Source organism: Oncorhynchus keta, chromosome 34 (genome assembly GCF_023373465.1).
Source record: "Oncorhynchus keta strain PuntledgeMale-10-30-2019 chromosome 34, Oket_V2, whole genome shotgun sequence".
NCBI lineage: Eukaryota > Metazoa > Chordata > Actinopteri > Salmoniformes > Salmonidae > Oncorhynchus > Oncorhynchus keta.
In genome coordinates, this window is record NC_068454.1 from 59,946,739 (window position 1) to 59,949,197 (window position 2,459).

Here is a 2,459-nt window from a genome sequence, read left to right on the forward strand (position 1 = left end):
GAGGGAAAGTTTACAGACACATGCCACAATCCTAGCTAGGCTACTTGTCATGTTCGTCGTAAAGAGGAGACCAAGGCGCAGCGTGATGAGAATACATTCCTCTTTATTAAACGACGAATACTTAAACTAACAAAACGACCGTGACACTATAAACACTAGTGCTGACACAGGCAACTATACATAGACAATAACCCACAAAACCAACATGGAAAATGGCAACCTAAATAGGATCCCCAATCAGAGACAATGATAAACAGCTGTCTCTGATTGGGAACCAATTCAGGCCATAGACCTACATTTACCTAGACATACCAAAACCCCATAGACTTCATCAGAATGCAGTCCTAGCAATCCCAGGTCGATAATAAATGCTTGATTTGTTAGAAAATGTCCGATGTTTGTCCAATTAGCTGCTTTGTTTAGTGCGTTTGGTAAACAATTCCAAAGTCACATAGCGCGTCCACAATAACGTGACGAAATGTCCAAAAGTTCCGTAACAGTCAGTAGAAACATGTCAAACGATGTACTGAATCAATCTTTAGAATGTTGTTTACATATATCTTCCAACCGGAGAATTAGAATGACTTCAGATGACCGGTGGAACGCAGGTCCTTCCCCTGTGAACGCGCATAGTGAATGCATGGTCAACTCGTGTCAGTGGTGACTATTTCCTGTCTCATTCGACCCCCCTTCACATTAGTCATCAGACAAAGTTCTATTGACATCTAGTGGAAGACGTAGGAAGTGAAAACTCATCCATATCTCGCTGTAATTTCAATGAGAGCTTGGTTGAAAATCTGCCACCCCCAGAAAAAAGCTAACAATGAGTGGAATTTCAGGTTTTTGCCTGCTATATGAGTTATGACACAATTCAAACAATTTTAGAAACGTCAGAGTGTTTTCTATCCAATACTAATATTAATATTAAAATATTAACAACTATGACTGTGGAGCAGGCCGTTGAATATGGGCACCTCTGTGCACCTTTCATCCAAGCTTCTCAATACTGCCCCTGCAGCCATAAGAAGTTAAATAAAACGTTTTTTTCTCTGAGAAATTGTATTAGGATGACATAATATAATTTCCCATTTTTTTTGGAGCATACAATAAATCATCTTTATCAACGCTTCCAATCATTTCAGACTCATCATAGAGCCTCCATATACACTTTCTTTCTCAGGAGCCTGGGCCCAGACAGTTACCCAGAAACCTGATGAGGTTGTGTATAAACTGGCTCAGAATGCCTCAATGGACTGCCAGTTCATCCACACTCCAGACCAGCAGGTGGCAAAGAATCCCATTCTCTACTGGCATAAAATTACAAGTTTGACCCAAATGACAAGACTGTGGCCTGACCCAGAGTCACCGTACAAGGGTCGTGTGGAGGTTCTGGACAGTGACCGCAACTCACCGAACAGATCTGTACTTCTGAAGAATGTCCAGTGGGAGGATAGCAGTGGAAAGTATGAGTGTAAACTGTCTTATAGGGCCGCCAAACAAGATAAGAGGACGAAAGGGAGCGGCGTTAAGCTGTTGATACATGGTAATGATACAATTTCTATGCTTTTGTCATGTTGTCCACTAATTGCCGCTTTTCATTTCCTATACCAGACCATGTTATGATACAAATGTGCATGTCTTTCTGTGTGTCTAAAACAGATTCGATGTTCTTTGGGCTTGACCCTGAGAATAAGACCCAACTCATGTGTGCTGTGAATGTTTCCCGGGATGATGGGTTTTTCTTATCCTTGCTACAAGACGGATCTAAAGTATTCCAAAAGACCATTGATCCTCTTCACCCCAGCATGTCACTGTCTGTTACCCTGTCTGTGATCCTCCCCTTGGAGAAGGGAAAGAATTATGAGTGTCAAATCCACCTGGGCTCCACTATGATACTGAGCCAGCACTTCGAACAGCCGCTTGAGATGCCAGGTAGTGTTTTCTCATTACGTATACAGACCTTACAGTTACAGTGTGTCACATCTACTGAAGACTGCCAAGTCGACTTATATCCAGGTTTATCATACAGTATACAGCGATTTGGGTCGGCACATAGCAATGAAATGTAGCTCTCTCTCCGTATCTGCAATACCACTCAATGACTGACGCCACCCCTATGTCTGTTCCTCTTGTGTTTTTCAACAGTAGAGAAGGTGCTTCCTGAACCAGTTTTCCTGTTCATGGCCATCCTCCTGGTCCCCATCACCGTGCTTCTGACTCTGCTCACAGCCCTTCTTGTTCTAAGCAGATAAGACAGGAGATAGTAAGACTGACAATGCCAGATATACAGTGCATTCAGAACGTTTTTATGTTATTTCACCTTTATTTAACCAGGTAGGCTAGTTGAGAACAAGTTCTCATTTGCAACTGTGACCCGGCCAAGATAAAGCGTAGCAATTCGACACATAAAACAACACAGAGTTACGCATGGAATAAACAAAACATACAGTAAATAATAC

The 2,459-nt window shown here is 42.1% G+C and overlaps 1 protein-coding gene across 1 annotated transcript; it reads left to right on the top strand.

The window, feature by feature from the left end:
- The first annotated feature begins 1,159 nt into the window (after nt 1-1,159).
- Nucleotides 1,160-2,252, top strand: LOC118367592 (uncharacterized). Its single transcript, XM_035751182.1, has 3 exons — nt 1,160-1,543; nt 1,660-1,932; nt 2,146-2,252. The coding sequence occupies exons 1-3, from the start codon at nt 1,249-1,251 to the stop codon at nt 2,250-2,252; spliced, it is 675 nt and encodes a 224-aa protein (XP_035607075.1). The 5' UTR covers nt 1,160-1,248.
- The last annotated feature ends 207 nt before the right edge of the window (nt 2,253-2,459 follow it).